The sequence below is a fragment of the Pipra filicauda genome, unplaced genomic scaffold (genome assembly GCF_003945595.2).
Source record: "Pipra filicauda isolate LSUMZ 115617 unplaced genomic scaffold, ASM394559v2 scaffold130_size2058158_pilon, whole genome shotgun sequence".
Lineage (NCBI taxonomy): Eukaryota > Metazoa > Chordata > Aves > Passeriformes > Pipridae > Pipra > Pipra filicauda.
Genome location: NW_024103774.1, coordinates 1,820,953 through 1,841,876, shown reverse-complemented (window position 1 = coordinate 1,841,876; position 20,924 = coordinate 1,820,953). Strand labels below are relative to the sequence as shown.

At 35.5% G+C, this 20,924-nt stretch overlaps 1 protein-coding gene across 1 annotated transcript in view; it reads left to right on the top strand.

Moving 5' to 3' along the window:
• The window catches only part of ABCA13 (ATP binding cassette subfamily A member 13), a 161,419-nt gene that overhangs the window by 70,954 nt on the left and 69,541 nt on the right, over positions 1–20,924 (top strand). Inside the window, exons 33-37 of the mRNA XM_027743247.2 lie at positions 12,498–12,744; positions 13,665–13,754; positions 14,373–14,445; positions 16,007–16,125; positions 17,092–17,179. Of these exons, the coding sequence (XP_027599048.2) occupies positions 12,498–12,744; positions 13,665–13,754; positions 14,373–14,445; positions 16,007–16,125; positions 17,092–17,179 (617 nt within the window). The remainder of the gene's footprint in view (positions 1–12,497; positions 12,745–13,664; positions 13,755–14,372; positions 14,446–16,006; positions 16,126–17,091; positions 17,180–20,924) is intronic.

Here is a 20,924-nt window from a genome sequence, read left to right as displayed (position 1 = left end):
AAAGAACCCAGTAATCAGAGACTGTATTTTTTCAGTCTGATAAATTATACCAAGAAAATGTGATGATAATGCCATTTTTTTTGGGATGGAGTACTGAAAAATTGTCATTCATTGCAGATGAGTGTCATTCATCATTAAGGACAGTTGTGAAGTATAGGCATAAGGGATCTGGGAAATGGTCATGAAGAGTATCCGTCATTGTCAAACTAACCAGAATACTCCATGGGCAATAGCTTGACCTGTATAACTTTGTCTTTGAAAGCAGATTCAAAGGCAGTCAAACTTTCTGTTGTCAAAGTAGTCAAATGAATTTTCAAAACCCCCTAGAGCAAACAGCTGGGATTATTGAGGAGATCAGAGGATGCTGCTATTTTATTTGTAAAGGAATTTGGACCTGAGAGATGCTTTGACAAAGCACATATCTGAGCACAAGTGGGGGTGTTAGCTATCCTTTACTGTTGCTGAGCCCTTGAGATTTCAGCATTGTGTAAAAACCAAAACATTATCTCTTGTCTCCCAGTCTAGGAGATGTAGTCAAGAGGCATGTATGTTCTTCTTAATGAAACCGCAGAAACAGGCAAGAGACATCATTTCAGCAAAATATGACAGTATCTCACTGAAGTCAGAGCTTTGATAATTTCTAGTTATATTTTACAGTGTCTTTATGTATTGTGTCTGACTGGAATTAATTAAATTCCTTCATAGCAGCAGTAAACATAACCTTGCTGATGAAAAAAAAAGACAACTGTGAAAAGGTGATAAGACCAGTCCTAAAGACAGTTAGATCACTTGAAAAGTTGAATCCATTCTAAATAAAGTCTGTTTTAATGAAGCCAAATCATGGGCAAATCTGTGTAATGGGGAGTAATATCCTGGAAAACACTGACTCTGAGTTATCTACTAATCTTGGTGGAGAAGCACTTTAAGACAGCTAAGATGATTTATATTTGAGTTTAATGTACAAAAGGACACAAAGAGGTCATTTTGACTATCAGTTCAAAATTGATGAGACCAATGATACACTACTCTCTACAATTTTTTGGACATATTTTTAAGTTTGAATGTCTTTAAGGAGAAACTGAGAACTTGGAAAGTGAACAGAGAAGAATTAATATTGTAGGTTGGCAGTGAAGTCCTTATAAAGACACCATCAGGGCTCAGTTAGAATAGTTTATCAAAAAGAAGATAGAGAAGTGGTTTGTTTAAAGAGCCTAATTTTTTTTTAGTGCATGTAGAATGCTGCCTGTTAAGGTATAGATCTAACTTTTATACAGGCAGAGGTCATAAACGGGATAAAGGAAGAAGTAAGTAAACAAATAACTGGAATCTCAAGGCAGGTACTTCTCCTAGAGGTTAATTAATAATTAGAGTTAGTCTACCCAGGGAAGTGTGTTGCGTCTCCTGGGGCCTTTGCAGAAAATATGCTACAGTAAAGTGTGTTGTTGATTTCTGCACATGGGTAGCAGAGTAGAATTTGGTGTCTGTGGATAGGTGGTCAAGTGGTTTCTTCTATTCTTACAGAGTATTTTTTAATCTAGTATAACAAATTGAGCTCCCTGTAACTGCAAAATAAGTGTTGTCAGAGTTTTTGTTATAGTGTACTTGAAGTTATATTTTAGCATCAGCTTTTAAACAGAACCCCCTTCTTTCAATTCCCTGTAAAATTTGCATAAAAAGACCTAAAATTATTTCAATGCTCCACCTTGCGAAGTATAACAATTTCTGAGAAGAAAACTGTGGACATAAAGCATCAGTGTCTCTCTTCAGAAATGGCTGCTGACATGAAGACTGATGTTAAAATTTTCAAACTTTTGCTACCTACTGATAAGGATAAGATGCATCATACATTTCAGTCTTCTGGTAGTCTAACAGTATAGATAACACTACCACTTAAATTCAGCACCAAACCCTGAAAAAGAAGTGTCAAAATAGCTGACCTAAAAATCTTGGCTACATTAAATTTTCCTTCAGCTTTTTTTACTAATGTTTTAATTAGTTTCTTGAAGGAAATCTCATGATTCAAGTATATATTGAAAACCTAATTTTGCCCCTTCAAAAATTTAGCTTTATATTCCTCAACCTCAAATCTTGCTTCCTTCAGTCTTTCAGGATTATCTCAAGCATCGAGATACAGAGCATCTTTATAATATTACCTATTAGTTGTCACAAAAAGATACCTGATCTCAAAAATGAGACAATTTAACTTGTTTAAGGTTTATATAAATTTGTTTTCTCAGTAAGTGTGTAATTCTTTTTATCCTTCTGAAAATAAATGGTCAGTTTCTTCCACTTTCTTCAAATGTATTTCACTCTTTTCACCCACTATTTTCTTCTCTCATCCAAATATTTTCCCTATCAGTTGTTTTCTTGATGATTGCTGCTTGGTCCTTTTCCACTTTTCATCCACAGTATGGACATCTTGGATTCTCTGTTAGACAGACTCAGACATCAGAGGACAGTTAGAAAAACAATGGAATACAGCTGTTTTCTAGTAAAGGGTGCTACTCTTACAATGCCAAGAAGCTCATCCATGTCCTGTTCTCCACCTCCTTGTTCTCATATTTATCTGCTTACTTCTGACACATGAAAGAAGTGAACCCTGCCTGCCTTCCTCACAGAGGCCTCTTGTTACCTTCAGCTCTAGAGAAGAAAACAGTCAGTAAAGCACCTGACAAAAGAGGGGGCTACATTGAAAAAACCCCTGCATTTCTGCAATGGCTAAAGCATCAGAGAACAGGACAATAGTCTCTTCTAAACTTTGTATTTTGAAAGTCATATTTTTGCTCATGAAAGTGTTCTATTGTTGTAATTGAGCTGGTTTCAAAAAGTGATTTTCTGTGACTTAGTAGTTCCTTTCCTGTAATTTGGTGGTTTTGCTTGTTCTTAAAACATCTCATTTTGAGTGGAAGATATACTTGAAGCAGTACATTGTGCTATAGATATACCTTCAGGCTTCAATTAGTTAGAAACTGGAAAGAGTCAGTAAGCTTTAGACCACTGAAAATGACTGAGGAAAGGTGCATTTTCCCATCTTATAATGGAAGACATGATGCCTCTTCTATCCTGCCTAGAAGAAACAGAATCTTCAGAGAGACTTTATTTAAGTTGTGGGTCACCACAACTGGTATGCATGGAACTTCTGATGATGATGACTATATATTGAATTTCTACATATCTCAAAGGCCTTCTAAGCAGAAAATTTTATTTGATATTAATGTCTCTGAACTCTTACTGCCTAATGTAGATGAATATGAGAATATTTTGAACTTGCTTTTTTTCCAACAATCTGCTTCCTTGCCTTTGTCATAATCTAGAATGTTTTTATGTTAGTTATTAATAGTGCTTGCTTCAGAAATGAAACAGCTTGGAAGCTCAACCACTTTGCTCAGATATTTCTGAGCTCAGATATTTGTGAGATAAAGAATACAGATGTAGGTGCATTTGGAATGCTTTATGTATCCAAAGGTAATGTCAGAATGTGAACACCCTCAACATCTTGAAAAATAAGTGATCAAATAATCTCATTTGAGTAACTCTTATGTCTTGCCTATAAGCTCTTCTTTGATTTGTTCTTGACAGCAAATTTCTTCATACAGAGTTTGTTTTCCCTCAGACTTCCTAGTGCTCCCTTCCGTGTGTGTCTCTCCCTCTCCAACCTTTCCTTTGCACTCCAGGACTTCCTGTTATTTTCTTTCAGTTCTTGTATTTTGTTGAGGCAGTTACAACAGCTGTAGACTGAAAAAAGATATTGACAACCTATACGATCTTTCACGGTATTTTTAAAATCTTGTCTTTTAATGAAATATCCAGAAGTCTCGTTCTCCATTCCAAAGGACTGTTTGTCTTCCATTTCATGTTATAATGATTCCTTAATAATTTAAAAGAACTCTTCCTCAGAGGATGAATGAAATCTGGCAGACACTATTCCTGTGTTCATTTACTGCTTTTGAGAATGATCTGAAAGCATTATTTTGCAGGTATTCCATTTTTTTTTCACATTTGCAACATCTTCAAAAATCTGTATTCAGTATATGGTTTATGAGATCATCTATTCTCTGAAAAACAACTGAAGTTTAAACAGCAATGGGTTGCCTGGTATAACACTAATGTGACTTTTGCTGAACCTGTAATAATACTTTTTTCCTAGCTTATGCAGTGAACTTCTTTTTTGTTTATGCTCTTTCTGCTGCTCAGCTGTAGGAGTTTTCCAAAGATAGCATTTACACCTCATGTTCTGGATAAATTAATTATTTCTCTCCCAACATATGGGGCCCATGTGCTGGAGAAAATATTCACTTTTAGGTAATTAATACAAAGTCACACGTAGGATGACTGTAGCAAATGTGGATAGAGCCTTCCCAACTGTAGCAAATGTGGATAGAACCTTCCCAAATCTTTGTTCGCGAAGCCTAGCCATGAGGTTTTATATGCAAAGTAAATTTTGCTGTTCTCTTGCCTTGCTTTAGCTTACAGGTCGAGTACCTATTTTATAGGGTTTTTTCGAGGTGTGTCTGGGTCTGCGTATGTTTACATATTTTTACAGATGTAAATAGCATGTGTGTATTTACACACATGTACATAAACCTCTTTATAACCTAGTTTTGCTTTATTAGTGCTGTTGCACCAGCAAATACAGATACTTTAGCTTCAATTTTGTAAGTAACGTAAATGACAATTTTTTTTAAGAAATGCTTATCAAGGGTGAGGATACTTACTTTTCATTCTGAAATGGAACATAGCTTAGGGAAGGGGCTTCAAGGAATCTTCTTAACACCTTGCTTTGTTTAATGAGTAAATACCATATGAATGTAGAAGGTGCGTTACACATCTTAGTTGTGCTAGTAAGACTCTCTTTGAGACTGGTGCTTCTGCTTGAATCTAGATTTTCACCTGTCTGGTGAGTACTCAAAAGTATCTCCTTTTGTGAAATTGTTCTCTCTGCTCTGTAGCTAAAATATTTCTTTTGTGTTACAAAATCCCACAAAGACTTTATCAATATTCACACATCTGTTTTCTCAATACTAGCAACATTCTGCAGGACTACATAGTTTTCATTTCTCAAAACTAACAAAAAAGCTGGTATAGGAGTTACAGGGACAACATCCAAAGTAGATTCAGTATGAAGGGCAGTATACTGAGCAACCAGCACTTAGGACTGCACTTCTTTTTGCCAGCCCTTCATACAACAAACTTATGCCAGTCACAAGGTGATACCTTGATAAGACTTGTATTACACTGTTGCTGGTTAATTCCTGATTTGAAATATAAGTGGGACTTCATGATGAGTAGACGTGTTGTTGGACTTTTGTATAGATGGGAATTTTTAGCCATATATTTTTTTTTCTCTTTCTCTCTGTCTCTTGATCTATTCTGCAGTTTATTTAGGTTACAATATCCATTGGAAGCATTAGAAAAAATGAAGCAGTTGGCTCTGTTAATCAAGATCCCTGAAGCTGTTTAATACCACTATTTATGAGATACAGAATGCCTGAGGAAAGAGATTATTCATCAAACGCATTTTTCAATTGCTTGCTATAGTTGCAGGTTTGAATAAAACATGCCTCCTGCAGAACTTTCAGTTTTGAATTGTTTCCCTGCACAAACTTTGATGTGATTTTATTATTAATAGAATAACTCCAGTAGAGGTAGCATCAAAATACTCTTGATTATTATTAGTCTAAAAATATTCTTTATTACGGGAACTGCAATATTTTAGACAAAGTACTTTGTTTGTGTTAAGGTAATACTTGCACAAATTCTAAAAATTACAGTGGCTCAGAATGTCCTTGTCTATCAGGGTGAAATCTGTGCCCTGCTGAAAGGGTTTGCTCCATTTACTCTCTGAGTTTTCTCTGAGTGATTCCAGGAGGCTTGTTCCAGAGTGCTGTATACAGTGTCTCCAAAGGCCACTCACTCCAAACTGAGCAGCTGCATGACAGAAGTCATCTGCAGTACAAAACTGGACAGCTGCTACTTACAAGTCCCCTTTCCGAGAAGCAAGTTACCAGTGGGAAGTACTTGAGAACACCTGGTTTGAATCTATAGTTCTTTTGACCCTTGCTACATGTAATCTGTCTAGTTTGAAAATGCTTCCTTGCATTGTCTCACATGTAATGTTATGGGCTGTGATAGAGAGAACATTTAGATTTTATTGTTGTCCTGCTCTTTCCCTCATTTTTCACCAAACACAGGAAAAGCGCTGTGGACTGTAACCCTATTGTCTGCATTGGATTCAATCTTTAAATGTCGTAACCTGAATCTACAGGTTGAATTCAGTGGGTTGAAATCTAACAGCTTTCTGAGTATTGATTTACACTTCTAGAAAGAAAAGGAACCAACCTCAGTAAGTGTGCTGCTTATTGTAATGAGAGGGTTTATTTTAGTGCAGGAGATGTATGATGGTTGTTTGCCTGTGCATACACAAATGTATTCTTTCTCTTGGCCAAGTCTGAGATCAGCATATACATATATACGAAATCAGTTGGGATTTTTTTTTTGCAATTCTGATAGACTGTGCTTCTCCTCTACTTTTATACTTTTAAAGAATACAGACAGAAGATGCAAATAGGCTTCCATTTTGTAGCCACCATTTCGTGACTATTTTTAATTCTTCCTTCACTTGCCCCCTCCTATATGTAGCAATTCATTGCAGGTGCATCCCTGCAGGGGAGATAGTACTACAATAAAAGGATATCTGTTTGGAAAATTATCTCCTGGGAAATTAAATTAGCATAGTTGTAAATGTTGCAAGTTAATAATGCAGAAGCTTAGAATCAAAAACTTAGGGTTCCCAACACTGCAGCAATTTTCCTTTCCAAGGCATGATACGAATCTGTCCACCTGGCTGAATATTTACCTTTTTTTTTTGTTTGTTTCCAAAGAATATACCCATCTCATAATGATGAAGGTGCCCTGGCCATAGCAGAGTTCACCACACAAATCTTGGTGTTTAGTTCCAGCTTCTTTTTCAGTTTAAGTTGGCAAAAATCCCAGCTAAAATGTAGAGATGAGATATAAATCAGGGCAAAGTGGAAGAAAACATGGAAATGTAACAACAGAGATTGTTTTATGCATCACAGCTGTAGAAATATTTGAAACCCTCTATTTATGAATTATGGGAACAGTGCATTCAGCAATGTATCCTCTTCCATCAGGCCCAGACTAGGTTAGGTGGCCATTCATCTGATCAGCTTGGGTGTCAGCGTAACAACCCTATTTGGTTCTCCATGGTGTCTGTAGAGTCATGGGTAGGAAGGCAGCACCATTTTTTCCTATTTCTTTATGGTCATGCAGTATTTGTGTGCTTATGACTGAAGAAGGCAAGAAAACAGACTATTTTGTAATAGAAAATTAATTTCCTTCATTGAAAGTTATTACAGTGGTTTTATAACCTAGAAATGTTACATTCTGAAAAAAATATATGCTCAGTCAAGTGTCTGTTATGGCTACATGCCTACCCACTTCCATACTAGTAAAAACAACAAGGGGTGTTTTGACATCAGCTAACACTTCAGCAGCAGCAAGGTTGTTTTTTCCTAGCCGCTGCAGTAGCTATTATAGTTTATTATACTAGCCACAGTACCTTGGAAACCCAATCTAAAGTTGAGCCCTGTTGTTTCAGGCACCCTACAGACTAATAGTAAGGATAAAAAACCCAAATCCTCACTACCTTTGACAGCTTGCAGTCTAGTTTTAAGGTTGAATGCAATGAGTAGATAAAACAGACAAATAGATTAGGGAAGGTAAGGTTATAAAACAGGTCCATAAATTAAAAGCAGAAGTCTTGGTTCACTGTCTTTCTAACTATTTTATTTACTTGCTAAATGCCATTTGGACTTTCTTGCTTCCCCAAATTTACACTTAAAATGTGACTGTGGTGCACATCTGTTCTAAAATTCTTATTTACTACCACTCATGAGATGCCATTGCATGATGTGGCATTTATATTTTTAGAATATTTTCTGTTATTTTGATATAAGTGATGACAAAGCTTAATGGCTTTTTGCACTGGTATGAGACTGAGTATTATTGAATTAAGTAGACAGGTAAAACAGTCAGGAAAATCTGCATATGCTTCAGTACTATCTATATGTGAATTCAAGTGTCTGGCTTACCTTCTTTATGTCTTATTTGGGCATTTCAGATACCTAAATTGATACTTCATTAATAGAATTATAATGTCTGCTGTAAGTAGTTGTGAATGTCTGTGAACATGTAAAGGAAGGGAAAATTAGATTCTAATTCTTTTAGTTTTAATCAAGTTTATATCATTTTTAAGAAACATTTGCCTTGCATTCAGTGGTGCTCATTTATTTTTCTATTGTTCATACCTATAGTATGTTCTAATTTTGAGAAAATGCAAGTTCTTGAATTAAAGGATGATATTCATAATGTGAACGAGGCTATGTTATGCCTGGAAAGAAAGTAAAGACCTTGATTTAGATTTTTTTCTTACACTAAAAATCTGTTCTATTTTGTAGATCTTTGCAGCAGCATACTCTGATGTTGAATGGCTGTAGAAAAAGTAGATTCAGATATGGAGTCTGAACAAGTTCACCTAGTAAACTGTATAAAATCCTCCTGTAAACAAAATCAATATTATGGTAATTTTTATAAAGAGTAGACAAATGTATAAGAAGAGGAAGGACACTTTCATACCTTCTAATGGAATGTTGTGCACAAATTGATGGGCTAGCACTGACTCTATGTCAGTATAGCATATGCTGAAGTGCAGAAAGATGTCAGATCACTACCTCGTCTTAGAACTACTTGTTGGCGCAAAACTTCTGGAAAGCTAATAAATATGTATTACATCCTAATGTAACCAGTTTCATGTGAGCTAGCTCAGCTGTTTCACCAGAGTATTTCAGTTCCAGGATTATCTTCCCAAAATTTAGACTTCCTCTAAATGACATGTCTAAATGCCAAAATGACAGAAGTAGAATTGAAAATATTTACTCCCAGCTGCTAACATGACCATTGCATAGCCCATTTTTCCTAATGCACCATGAAAAAAAAGATTATAATTACATTCTCCATGAGAATGGAGAACAGGACCATCTAATACCCAGTTAGAGACTTTTACAATAACTGGTTCTGCTCCTAATTCTAGAGCAGTCTATACGTAAGGATTTTTAAAGTCTCGGTTTCCAGATTTTAGGACTTGTTCTGTTTCCCTGCCTGATATTAACCTATATGAATCAGAAAACAGCAAAAATCTCTTCCATAATACAAAGGAGAGTCTGGATGAGTTAGGAAGTACAACTTAATTGTGAACATAATTGCACTTCTAGTGGATAATTGCAATCGTAAGTCAAGCAAGACAGCTTCTAAAAGTTGGGTCAGATTTTTAATTCTATGATCTAAATTATTAATGAGGATATTTTCATAAGCTTTCTGCATAAAAATTGACTTCATAACAGAGAGGTCAGCTGGTCTTGTCTTCTCACCTTTGTGATTATCAGTGATAATCAGAAACTGTTTTCCAATAAATGTATGCTGGTTTTATGCATCCTGACATACACACCAAATGTAGGTAGTGAAATACTTACAAGCTTTATGAAGCAAAAATTAATTCTGTAGGTTCTAGTTGAAAGAGTGATTGGGAATGTTAAAAACCTTGGGAATGTTAAAAACCATATTGAGTCAATTATGAAAAATCCAGTGCTACTTTTCACAGTGTGGCTGCAGTCAGGGAAAAATGGTGTAATGCATAAAGAAAACAAACGGGTCAGTACAAGAATGCATAATGCTATCAAATCAGTAGAGTTTCCACATTGGATAGACATCAGTATTGAATGCAATATATCTTGAGACTGATACGGTAGTAATATAAGAGGACTTGAGACAAGTGGTGAGGTTGATTAGAACTGTAAAGATTTTTATAAGAGGAGACTGAAAGGTTGAGATTATTTATGCAGAAGATGGATTGGAAACTTCTATAACCTGTCTCCTAAAGCAAGATTTAAGAGCCCATCCAGTGTCATAAAATAGAATAAATTCAAAACAGATAAACAAGACTTTTGGTTTTTACCTGAAACAGAAAGATATGACAGAATTCAAGGTCACAAAGATGGAAATTTAAGATAATTCGGGAAGACATTTGTCACCTTTTTCAATCAGATTTTTAAACAACAAACATATGAGGTTTTAGAAAAGACAAATCACTTTTAAAAAAAGAAGGGCCAGAAACAAACATATACTTCCACTGTAATAGTTTATTGCAACATATTGGGACGTGTCTTGGCTTGTTTGCATTATGAATTTTGAGTAAAAGTCAGGATACTGGACAAAATGGGCAATTATTTATATTCATGATGACAGTTTCCCTTCAGATTGCAATCTGAATTAATTTGTTATAATTTCTCTCTCCTCTGTTTGTCAAGAAAAAAGAATGAATGGCAGTTCTGATTTCCCTTTCTGCCCCCAGCAAGTAGCTGTCATAGTTGTCTTTCAGAGATTCAAGGGGTCAAATATTTGGAAGCATCTTTCCTTTACATTTCATGCTCATGTTCTATGAACAGGTCTGGGACTACAGAAAGTATCTCATTCTGTGCTTCTTTTCTGGCATTTTGCTACTTTGATAAATAAGATTTGGTATACTTTACAATTTCAGGAATGCTCAGTTGGAAACACTGGATGTGTTTTATTCTCAAAGCTCTCATATCTTGAAAATCGTTTTGCCTCCAAGTTGTCTCAGTTTCTCTCTGACAACTGTGTGGAGTCTTACCATACTAATGTGAAGAACTTACTACATTCATAAGAAGTTTGCTTCAAAAAAATACTTCTTTTAATAAGAGTGTCTCCTCCTACTAGTCCAACTTACAGAACAAACAAGTTCCAAGCCTAAAATGTAACCCTTCTTGATTATGGTACTTGAATGTTGAACCAGAATTTGAATTCTGTAGCTGCTTTTTATCTCCACAGAGATTCAAAATCTTAAATCCCATTTGTGTTAGCTGTCAAATTAGCAAGATACGGCCATGGTTAGAACTGCTTAAAGAGAGTTCCTGTTCTATGGGATTTTCTGGGGAAAAAAAAGGAAACATAATTCGGTTGCAGAATTAAAAGAATAAATACTGCTCTTACTTCATTCACTTGAACCATTCTGGTATTCATGCTGAGCTCTCAGGTGACACAGTTCAAACTTACCATGCTTATTCCCAGATATTTTTTATTTTTCATATCCTGGATTTTATTTTCTGGAGAATTTGAGCTGTAACCTTCCCAGAGACTGAGGATGATTAACCTGTATTTACCTGGAGAAATGAATACAGAATTTTAGCAGTTTTGATCAATGTCCATGGTTAGAAATTCAGGTTTCTTTCTGATTAATATTTTATCCTGTTTGACCCTGTTTGGCTAAAAGTTCTCTGTTAAAACAATATAAAGGGTCTGGGATTAAAATTCAAGTAAATCGGCAAAAAAAGTGTGCGAAGGGAAGGAGAATTAATTTGAGGTTACTTGAGAGTGGTTGTTCCAACATGGAACATGGCAATGCTGGTTAGAGTGGTCTCAATACATATAGAAGGGAAGGTAGTAAGAGGCAAATCACAAAGGCTCATAAACTATAGCATGACTTTGAACACTATGATAAAGAGGCTATTCAGTCTTGCTACTGTGCAGATACTTGTGCTAGTAAATCTACCAGACAGTTATGCTGTGAGGAAGGAAAGAAGCTGAAGGACATTCAGTCGGGCAAGGTCATAAGCAAGAGAATTTGGTAATAACCTGCACATATCTAGAAGGCTTTAGGGACTAAAATGGAGGCAAACTGATTGGTGTGATTCACGATTGTCTAACAAAGAATGATAAAATGAAATTAAGGGAGTGTCTATCAGGAAAGTGATTGACTGGTGAGATTGTAATAAGCTGTGGACACACTCCCATGAGAACGTGAAGGACAGCCCATGAGCTGGAATTGTGAAAACTGTATTGACTAACAAGAAAATTTTATCAGTCCAATATGACCAAAGAAATAGAAGGAATGCTTTTATGAGAATACATGGTCATCTGTTGTACTCCGTTACATACTCCGAAGATGACTACTGAAATTTCTGTGGAAAAGGTGCTACTGATTCAGATCAGGGTGTATCAAGACCTTAGAGCTAATACAGGCCATGTTTGTCAGAGTAATTTGTCTGGGAGCAAAGGTGGCAATGCACAAGGAACGGTTGTGCCAGTGCAAGGACCAGAGGTCCTAGGGAAAATAGGTGTTCAGTCCGCTTTTAGCTGTGTACAAGGAGCTGTAGAGATGTGTTCACTGAATATCTGTTTTCCCTTATAGGAATAGTTAATGAGTTATACTTGGGGGTGGGGGGTGATGGGGATATAGTATTCATTCCAGGATAACATTGTTGGTTTATGTAATTTTGTTTTATTCTATCAAAAAGACTGTTGTGTTCTATATTTGAAAATGTAGAACAGGAAAGTTTAATTTGATTTTCCTTGTCTGTCAAAAGGTTGCTTTATTGCCTTTTCTTCTTTTTTTGTCTCAGATATCTCACTTACAAGGGCTGCAAGTGTGTGTGGAGCCCATCTTGTTCTCCCACAGAGTGTTGCTCTTCTGATGAAGAGGTTTCACCACATTAGGCGTGACTGGAGAGGAAGCCTCTCAAATGTGCTGCTGCCTGTCCTCTTTGTTGCACTGGCAATGGCCTTGTTTAGTGTGAAGCCGCTGGCTATTGATTATCCTTCTCTCAAGATGACACCAAACCTTTATGACAATGCAGAATCCTTCTTCAGGTAAGGGGCTTATCTGTCACCTTCAGTGTCCAGGGTTCTGTGACCTTGAGTTCTCATATTTTAAAGACTATTTGTATTCTAGAAAGAATGATAGGTTACTTTTTACAATAGTTGTGTGGGTTTTTTTCAGGTGTTTACTTACACTTCTCCTAAATCTTCGTTCCTGAAGCCTAGCCATGACTTACACTTTTATAGTTTATTGCAATAGAAAGACATAATTAGAAAAGCTTTGTGCAAAGGATTTTCTGTAGGAAAGGGCAAAGACTTTGGACAAGTTTGAACTCAAATCAATACCAGCCATGACCATTTATATGTAAATGCATGTGTGTATTTGTACAAGCCTTTGCATGCTTCATTATAACTAGTTGCTTAGATCTAAAGCTATTTTCTCAAAGTAATTCTTAGGTTTGAAAATATCACACAGTATCAGCAAAGCCTGATGCCCTTTTTACTCAACCTAGTTTCTATATGTTCAGCTTTGAAACCAACTAGATTATTTATTTATTTATTTATTTTTAAGGTATAGTATCTATAGCTCAGCTCTGAACTAATCTATATTGAGTGCATATCACAAGTACATCACTTTTTCTACTGGGCAAATATACAGATAAACATAATATGATACCGTTTGCATTTAAACAAATGAATGAAACATAAAAGCACTTAAACCATGCTAGCTGTTAGGAATGCATGTTTATAAAGAGAAAGATGGTTATGGGGAGACCTTATTTGTTTAGCCATAATTGTTATTGGATTTTCTTTACATGTTCACATACAGTGTTTTGAAATTATATAATTCTGGTATGTTTCCTATGCATGGATTTTATAATAGAGTTAGACGTATTGACATGCCTTTATTTCTTTTTCTTTTTTTTTCCCCTTCTCCTCTATTCCTTACCCCCACGGCCCACTTTGAACAGCACTGAAGATGATAACTTAGAAAACCTTTCTCAAGTTCTACTGGGTTATTTCTCTGATTGGAACCACACGTGCATGCATTCACAACAACGGTACTTGTGAATAACGTAACTACTTCCTTAATTGTAAATATTGTAAATTCAATATTTTTTTTCTGTGCAATGTGGATTACCTTAAACTTTTCTTGGCAGCATGGGGTTAATGACAAATCTGTTCTGACGAAGTAACCAGTATCCAGGTACAGAGTACAAGTAGGTTTCATTGCTAAAGATCTGATCCCAATAGCTTAAAAGTCAGTGACAGCTTTCTGATTAATTTCAGGAGGATTTTGATCAAGTCTAGTGTCCATAAGAAGGAAGATTAGACAATAAGGAGAATATCTTTTAGGGAGTATTCTAGATTTCCAAATTTAGGAATACAGTGTTGACCATGCTTTAGTTATTGCTACAAATACAAGGCATGCAGCTCATTTGATGCTTATATAATATTTTAAGTGAATCCACTTTGATACAAATGAAATATTTTTAGTAAATCCACTTTGATACAAATGAGTACAATTTACATCACTTAGATACAGCTACCACTGTGATAAAATACTAAGGAGGTTTTCAGGATGCCAGATCTGCTCATTACTCTGTGGGTTTCTTCTGTTAAGTAATCTATTCCTTTCATTTAATGGTTGTTCTTTTTTTTATATTTATTTGCATTAGAAAAAATAATTCATGTTGGCAGATGGAAAATATGCCACCCCAGGACTCATGTGGATGTGTAGCTGGACAGGAGGTAGGTCATTTTATATTTACTTATGCATGTAAAAAATATGTAAGTGGATATTATTTCTAATCCTTGGCTGCTGAGAAGGGCTAGAGAAAGGAACGAAGCAATAAAGCCTCAGAGCCCTGCTTTGTTATGATAGGAGATTTCCCTCTATTTCATCTAATGTTTGAGCTACATGTTCTGAAGCCTTCAGGGAAAGAGCTCACACAATTTTCTTGTTTATATATATATGTATCTGAAAAAACAGGATCAGAGATGGCTGAACTATTTTCAGAAGATGCAACTTCACTTTAAGTACATTATAAGACATTGCAAAAAAACAAAAACTCGTAAAACAAGGTTAAAACATAACACTTCCATAATATAAGGAAGACTACGTACTTCCCAAGGGAAATGAGGGTGATCCTATCTGCTTGAATGCACCAGGCAATTTATACATGAATGAGATTAATATTTAGAATTAAGTTTTGTATTGGATTTTGTATTTCAAAGTAAAACAGCCTTCAAGAAAAGAAAGGATTTTTAAAAAAGTATAATAAATTTCTTACCTTCTTGACTGGTGAGTTTTCCTCCTGACTTGTTCTGAGTTGAGTAATGAACAAGAACGTTAAACTGTGTCTGAGGTGACAAATGTATTTCTCTGAATGGGACCATCCTATCAAATAACTTCTTTCTCTCATAAAGATATAACTATTTAGAGTAAGAGTTGTGTATGAACTATAGCAATAGAGTTTTGAGAAAAGTGGAAGAAGGAAACTAATTTTTTGCTTTTCTGGACAAGGAATAACTTTGCCTCTAATACTAATGAGATGTATACTTAACATGCAAGAAGATTGAATAAAATAAGAATGGGAACTCACATAGGGAGAGGCCTATTAACCATGAAAGCTCAAAGGAGGGAAGTCACTTGAGATTGGAGGCAGAACCTGTAGCTAGGATATATGGAAGAGCAATCTCTGAGAGTGAATTTTTAATTTCTGTAGGGTTGAGATGTCAAATAAGCATTAAAACCTTTTGGTTGATATACATAATACGCTTTATAAGGCTTCCAAGATAACTGATCATATTATCTGCCTCCTTTTCTTTGGTTTTGAGAGTATCCCACTGAATCATTAGAAGACATCTTCCTTTATTCTTTTCTGCAGTCCATCAATGAAATTTTTAGAAACATATAACACTAATTATAATTTTACTTTCATCTCATACTTACCTGGGGCCTTTTTTATGTTTCTTCTCAGGCACAACAAATAAGTAGCAGTCTTGCCTTTTCCATTGCTGTAAACCTTTCTAAACACATACAAGTTTTGATGTTTTCAAAACAAAACTGATTGACAGGGTTGTAAGAGAAATCAAAGGTAGATCTAACATATAGGCGACACAGTCATTTGAGATGCCTTATAAACATAAAACTATACATAATTTATTGAAAAGCTGTCAACACTGAGAAAGGCAAATCCAGTTGAAAAGAAATTCTGTAAAATCTACACAAAAATCAAAAATTATGACCAAATGTAGTGCCACTGATTTTTAAGAGTGCTTTACTTATTTTATATATACTGTTTTTCAGATGTGCCCAAGTTTCAATACCTCTGCTCCCTATGTAAAGAACAAGAAAGGACATATTTTATATGATCTTTCAGGACTCCCTGTGGAGGAGTATTTAGTGAGGTCTTCCAACAAAACAAGGTAACCTTAAAATATCTAGCCTTTGCTTATCCTTTGTGTATAAACCCCACAGTCCTTCCTGATCCAAAGCATAGACCTATATCACTGAGAATACAAGGGGTAGTTGCCTTTATCTGTTGGTTGTTATCAAGGCATAGAGTCAAACTACCTTTCAAGGTACGATGAAACTCCCTCCACGGTCAATTCTCAGAACTTCCTGCAGCAGTTACATAGTGATGGCCTCTAGGCATACTCTGGCTTTTCTTGCCACATAACAGACTTATTTCAACATCTCAGAGATGCATATCTAAATCAGGTGAACGATATAATTTCCATTCCTCAGAGACTCAATCAAATAGAGGTGGATATGCTCCATTTAATATTTTCTTTGAAGTAAAAACTACTGGTATGCCCCTGGCAATACTTCATATTCTGTGACAGCAGCCACAGGTTATCTACTGTATTTTGAAGTTTACTTATGTACCTTTACAGCTCAACCACTGCCTATGACGTAAGCACAAATACTAGACCACGTATAATTTTATCAAGGAGAAGAACGTGTTAGCCACTTTATGCACTAAAAAGGAGTGCATCTGATTTGATATAGAGTTAAACCTCTTAGGAGGAAAGATCTGAGCTAGAATATGAATGAAATAGGAAGAAATCGAGCTGAATAAGATACTTCTGGAAGTCAGTAATACCTCCCTTACTCACGATCCCTTCTGTTGCTCAGGGAATTCAGCTTTCAGAAAGCACGAATTCTTATCTAAGGAAATCCCTTTGTTGGAAATGAGACAATAATATTCACCTGATTCAAGAGTATATTGACCCCCTCCTTATTAACGGGGAAGGGGTTTGTGAGGGGTGAAGTTTTATTTTCAGTTGAAAAATAAAGCACTAATGTAGATATCCCCACTTTACCTTTGCAAGAAAAGACTGGGAAGCTTAACGCAGGTAACTTTTTGTTACTTTGTTTTCTACTACTAGATATGGTGGTTGGTCTTTTGGAGGGAGGAAAGCACTTGAACTTCAAGATACGAAACTGAATAAAACCAAATCTCAGCCTCTGGCTAAGGTAAGGTTTGCATGTATATGTGCACATCTGTATGTATGTATTGCTTACTTATTCAGGCTCCAGACTTCACAGCACTTAACAAATAATAAGTCATTACATACAATCCTTGCACTTAAAAACTGGGAGAAAGTCACTCTGTCTATGACAGCCTACTTCTGTGTTCATAATTCTTGAAGTATTCTCCTGTGTTCTGAGAAACACTTTTAAATGAGTCAAATGATCAAGCTTTTGTTGTTTGCTTGTTTGTTTGTTTGTTTTTCCAGTGAACTCATTTCAGAGTCTAACTTAGCTCACCTTTAAAACTTTTTTTAGGTAGTCAACCCAGATTTTTCTTTTTGTTTGTTTTCTATAAAAAGCTAATGTCATAATTGACAAAAGTACATTGAACATCATGAAAATGAGTTGTTATTGATGCTTTTTCCATGCCTGTAAGGAATACTTTGCTACATTTCTCTCTCCTCCTGAGAGTAAAGATGTCTTCTAGGAGTAGCTACTTCTGCATAACAAATATGCTACCCTTTTCCAAGGAAAACAGAATCTCCTTCATTGATAAGTACCTGTTAGCCTCCAGGTGTCATCCCAAGCTTTCACAGTATGGAGATACTGTAGCTCTACACTGCATGCCAAAAGGCCTCAAGAAAAAACTCTTTATCTCAATTGTACTTAGAGTAATCCTTCTTTTCTGACTTTTGAGATCCGCTCAAATGCAGATGCGTTAAGAGTAGAGGAACAGCAGTCTTGCAGGAATATTGATGCGTATAGGTGAGGGGTTTCTACTTTTTTATTCAAGGTAAACAAGATTTGTTAAGAGGAAGCTGTGGAGTTTCCAGGTTCCAGATTAGAATATGAAAGAAAGATTCTTCTGCCCTTAATATGTTTTATGGGAATATAGATTGTATATGCTCTTATGAAAAAAAAAACAGTACCATGTAAATAACCTCTATCCCAAAATCCATTTTGGGACAAAGAGTTGAAACAACATACAGATATTTTCCAATCCAACATCATTTTACATTTAGTTTTGCAAAATCACTACCTGTTTCCAATGTCTTTACCATGTAATTTTGTAAAAAATCTCCCCGTTTTACACACATACCCTAACATATATATATATATTTTCATTTTGATCATTTGTAATCTCTCTTCTACCCCCATATTTCTTATAACTTTGAACTCCAGTTCCATCAATCCTTCATTAAAAATTTGAAGTTTTACAGGTTGTTGGTAAATTGTGTTTTTCTGACTGCTGTTTTTTCCCTATGTATCTTTGATCATTTTAGACACTTGTTTTGACATGCTTGCCCTATGGTTCTTGTCAGGGTCCTTTTTTTTTTTTTTTTTTATGTATTTGGCATAGAGCTCCACCTACCATCAGGACAGGGATAAATTATAGTTACACTCTTAGTAAGTAACCTTCATATTTCAGATCCAAAGAAAATAGTGGAGTAAATTTATAAAGGGCAATGTGTTATCTAAAATACCTCTTGGAAGTGTCTTTCAAATGATACAATGTCAAACTATTGTATTAACCTTTCAGTAATTAATGACCAGACTTTTACTTTGACCTTTCAGGCTTGTTCATGAGACAGTAAATGTACCATTTACATAGACTGGTACGAAAGAAAATGAGAAATTTACATTTGAAGATAATTACTGTAAAATTCACTTCATTTTAGAAAATTTCTGAATATACATTGTTTTCCTCTACTCAAAAAACCAACAATTTTTCCTGTTCAAATTATAAACACTTATTCAATACCTATTTTACTGTACCTAACCATACCATGCTGCATATACTACATACATGCTACATGCATGCACACAAAGAATCTGTATATGTGCACACAATAAATGTAGCTGATTAAAACCATTGATTATTGACATTTTTTGATGGTCAGTGCTATGTAGCAAAAGCACAACCCCTCAAATTTTTTGTATTTTCATGACTACATAGTCTTTGGTTTCCTTTGGTAATATGGGCAAAAATTATTCATTAATGATTTCAGTCGCTATTTTTTATAACATAACAAAATATAGGAAGAACATGTGTTAATTTTAAATACTCCTGAAAGGCTATTTGTACTGTTCATGTGGCATTCTGAAGAGTGTATTTTTCCAGTCCCAAATGTTAGGACTTGAGGCTTTACTGTACAGTAATTGAATAAGTGTCCAGAGGAAGTTACATCTCTCCTGTCTAATATCCGTCCTGAATCTGGTTCAGCAATGGTTAGGGATTTCTCTGCTCCTTCTCATCCTTTTTTCTTGATATGCCATTTGTTGGTTGAAATGTCAGTCTAGCTTTATGCTGGAATATTAACGGCAAGTAAAATGTTATATAATGATGTAAAACACAACTTCACAGAACTTCTATCTGATGTGGTGAGGGGTTGTGTTTTTCCTTGGGAAGGAATTTTCTCAGCCATGGATAGAATAGGGAATAGTGAAAACAAAAATTAATTACCTTGATGTATATATTTTTTCATTGCTCAGCTCCTTTCTGCCTTCTGTAAATAATTAATCACCTGTGTGGTACACAAGAAATATGAAAGATATTTCAGCTGAAATGAATATATTTCCATTTTTTTATATTTTACCTTTGCGAACAATTTTGAATAAGATGCAAATCTTTAGAAGAAAGAGCTTAAATGTATCTTCTGATGGAGTGAACAACCTCAAATATCTCTTTTGCCACATTATAATAAATTAAATATCCAGCTTCAATTTGGTTATTTCCTGGTGGTTTGATTCAGTTACATAATGCAGCTTGAAGGAAGAATTCTAATTAACATGTTGGATATTGAAATGTATTGTTGCACACAATGCTCTATTGTGTTTTTTGAATATTCATTTGAATATTGGCTGCATTATTATAAGTTGTTCTCTGAATACTCAAGACCTTTCCCCTGCTTCAATTAAATGAGGATGTGTTGTCATAGTTTTGCTTTAATGTTTTCTTAATTGTCTTTCTTTTCAATACAATGAACACAATTGCAGTGGAGTTTCATTATATGCGTACATATAGCTTTCTATTTGGCATAAATCTTTTTTAAAAGGATAGAAAGACATGGATATGTGGGGGTGTGAAAAAGACTGGTTACCCTTGGTCACTTGTTTGTGTGTCTTTGCTCTGGTTGCTATTTGCACAGGAGATTCTGCAGTGCAAAGATTTTCAGTTTTTCTCAGGACACTTAAGTTTTCTTTCACTACATTTTTTTTAAAGAACTCTCCTTTTCATTAATGAATGGGAGATCTATTTTGTGTAATAATTTGAGGGAACTGAACTGGAGAAGAACAAAGGAGTTTTGTATGACTTTGCAAAGGGGGAAAAACTTTGGGGTTTCTTTTTTCTTTTCTTTAAATGTGGGGACATAAGAGTTTGAGACATTTGAGTGCCATTATATGGTACCTGCAGGATGACCAGGGGACCAAGCCCAGCCAAATGGATTTACAAAAGACAGGTCCTACTTGACCAACTTGACTTCCTTTTATGAAAAAGTGACCTGCTTAGTAGGTGAGGGAAAGGCTGTGTGTGTAGTCTATCTAGGCTTCAGAAAAGTGTTTGAACATCGTCTCCCACAGCATCCTCCTAGAAAAAGTGGCTGCTCACGGCTTGAATGGGTGGAGTGGCTTGAGATCCATTTGGCAGAAAGGGACTTGGGGGTGCAGTTGACCTCCATCTCAACATGAGCCAGCAGTGTGCCCAGGTGGCCAAGAAGGCCAACGGCATCTTGGCCTGTATCAAGAA